This window comes from Cynara cardunculus, unplaced genomic scaffold, assembly GCF_001531365.2.
Source record: "Cynara cardunculus var. scolymus isolate 2C unplaced genomic scaffold, CcrdV1 Un_Scaffold_10482, whole genome shotgun sequence".
Lineage (NCBI taxonomy): Eukaryota > Viridiplantae > Streptophyta > Magnoliopsida > Asterales > Asteraceae > Cynara > Cynara cardunculus.
In genome coordinates, this window is record NW_020205848.1 from 1 (window position 1) to 2,776 (window position 2,776).

At 34.4% G+C, this 2,776-nt stretch overlaps 1 protein-coding gene across 1 annotated transcript; it reads left to right on the forward strand.

Moving 5' to 3' along the window:
* Nucleotides 1-2,028: 2,028 nt before the first annotated feature.
* On the forward strand, nt 2,029-2,771 carry LOC112505396 (wall-associated receptor kinase-like 9; the record flags this gene model as incomplete). Its single annotated transcript, XM_025109310.1, has 1 exon — nt 2,029-2,771. A coding segment is annotated over one exon (743 nt), but the record flags the coding sequence as incomplete, so codon positions are not given.
* Between the last annotated feature and the right edge of the window lie 5 nt (nt 2,772-2,776).

Below are 2,776 nucleotides of genomic sequence, written 5' to 3' on the forward strand. Positions count from 1 at the left end.
AATTAGGATAATCATTAAGTTCTAACAGAATACTTAATTATTATCTTTATAAAATATTATATTATTAAACCAAAAATCTTAATTTTCAAAAATGCTTGCGGTTTGAAAAAATYTTAACCCAACCCAACCCGTACGGGTTGGTCGGATTGATACTTTGGTACATTAAAATATTATTCTAACCTTGAATATGTTATTTTCTCTACTAATAAATTATTTTTCATCATCAGCCATTTGATACAACTTATCCAAATTTCTTACGTATATCACATTCAGCTAATTTTCTCAATTTACATATATATGTTCACAGTTACTGAACATATATATGAATGAGTATATATAGAAATATAGATAGATTGAAAATATGTGTATATGAAAAGCATACATAATAGTGTAATTGTCTAATATATATATTTAGGGTTGTAAACGAACCGAAGGAACACGAACAGAGGCTTGTTCATGTTCGTTCGTTTAACTTAACCGAACAAACGAACGAACACGAACGGTAAATGAACGAAAMTCTTTGTGTTCGTGTTCGTTCGTTTAGAAATCAGGTGTGTTCGAGTCCGTTTATGTTCGTTTGTTAACATGCTAAACGAACGAGCTAAACGAACATAAATAAATATTATTTGAATTTAAAGTAAATAAACAAAAGATTATATATTAAATTTAGTATATAAACGAACATAAACGAATAAATATAAACGAACGGTAAACAAACGAACGTTCACGAACATAAATGAACGAATGAGATCATTGTTCATGTTCGTTCGTTTAACTAAACGAACAAATTTTTTTGTTTATTTTCGTTTATTTATTAAATAAACGAACATAAACGAACTTCCCACCGAACGGTTCGTTTACAGCCCTATATATTAATAGAAATTCAACAATCATATTAAACCCAAGAAATAAAAGGATATCGGATTCATCAGGTTGGGTTGGGTTCAAATAATGGTAACCCAATATCTATGGTTTGACAATTTTACAACTCAATTAGACATCGGGTAGCTTTGGATTAAGTTATTTCGCGTTGGGTTGGGATGGGTTGATTGGGTTTTTGAGCACCCCTACTTACAGGGGTGTTTGGGATTGCTTATTTGAAATAACTTATGCTTTTTCGTAAAAGTCCTTATCAACTTATTATAAGTAAGAATAGTTTAACTTCATCAAAAACTTCTTATTACCGGTTTGACACCTATATAAGTTGTTTATCCGAACACCCAAAAATACTTATTACCGATTTTACACCGAAATAAATCAACAAATTATTTTTATAAACAATCCTAAACACCCCTTTTATTCCCTTCCAAGTTTCATGAAATTGACATGTCGTTTTTGTTTATATGATTTCCATGTGCAAGAGTTTCATGAAATTGACATGTCGTTTTTGGTTATATGATGTCAGCTTTTTCTATTTCTTTTTACTTGATTAAACACACACACCTACTATACCCTTGTCTCTTTTAGTTTAAAATTTTGATTTTGAAAATGAAAATGTAGAAATCTTTTTAATTTCACAAATTAAAAAAAATCAATCATTCATTAATACTAGTGAAGAAATTGAATTTCATTTCTTCACATACAATTTAACCAACACCACCCACCTCGTGTCTCAACCACGACTATACTACTATTGCCATTATCACAACCTACCCCTAATCCCCACCATTACACCACAATTGTTGTTGCACACCTGCCACCATTCCCACCCCTACCCCCTAACAACATCACTTACCGTCATGTGACTATTGTCGTCTTCACAACTGGCACAAGTCACCTCCCACCCGACCACCATGTCACTACTGTCGTCGTCACTATGTCACTTATGTTGTCGTCCACCATCCACTCCATCGACCATCATGTCCCTATTGTTGTCGTCACAATTACCATCCCACCTTTCTCCAAACAAAAATAGACATTCTAATTTTATAAAACACATTTGTTAATATGAAGGGTACTTTTTTAATGGACACTAATAGTAAAAGTGTAGTATCTGAAGGGTTTCCACCTTATATTTGCTTGTTTTAGGTGTTAGCATAAGTATGGGATTGATTTTCATGACCTTCGCCACCTATGTGTTATACAAAGTCATCAAGAAAACAAAGGCCAAGAGACGAAAASAAAGGTTATATAAACGCAATGGTGGTTTACTTCTTGAGCAACAGGAGGCAACYAATACTGGTTTAGTTGATCATAGAACCATACTTTTCACCTCCAAGGACTTGGAGAAGGCCACCAACCATTTTCACGATAACCGAATTCTTGGTCGAGGAGGTCAAGGCACTGTGTATAAAGGCATGTTAGCCGATGGAAGGATTGTCGCAGTTAAGAAATCTACAGTTGTTGACGAAAGCCGACTAGCTCAGTTCATCAACGAGGTTGTCRTTCTTTCACAACTCAATCATCGGAATGTGGTCAAGCTATTGGGATGTTGCCTAGAGACAGACGTTCCTTTGCTTGTCTACGAATTCATATCTAATGGCACCTTGTACAACCTTATTCAAAACGACACCGATGATTTCCCATTTTCTTTGAGCATAAGATTACAAATAGCTGCCGAGGTTGCAGGAGCACTTTCTTACTTACATTCCGCAACTTCCAATCCGATATACCATAGGGACATCAAGACCAGTAACATACTTTTGGATGAAAAATACAGAGCCAAAGTTTCTGACTTTGGAACTTCAAGATTAGTATCAGTAGATCAAACCCACTTAACCACGTTAGTCAAAGGGACATTCGGTTACTTTGATCCGGAGTACTTCCAATCTAGTCA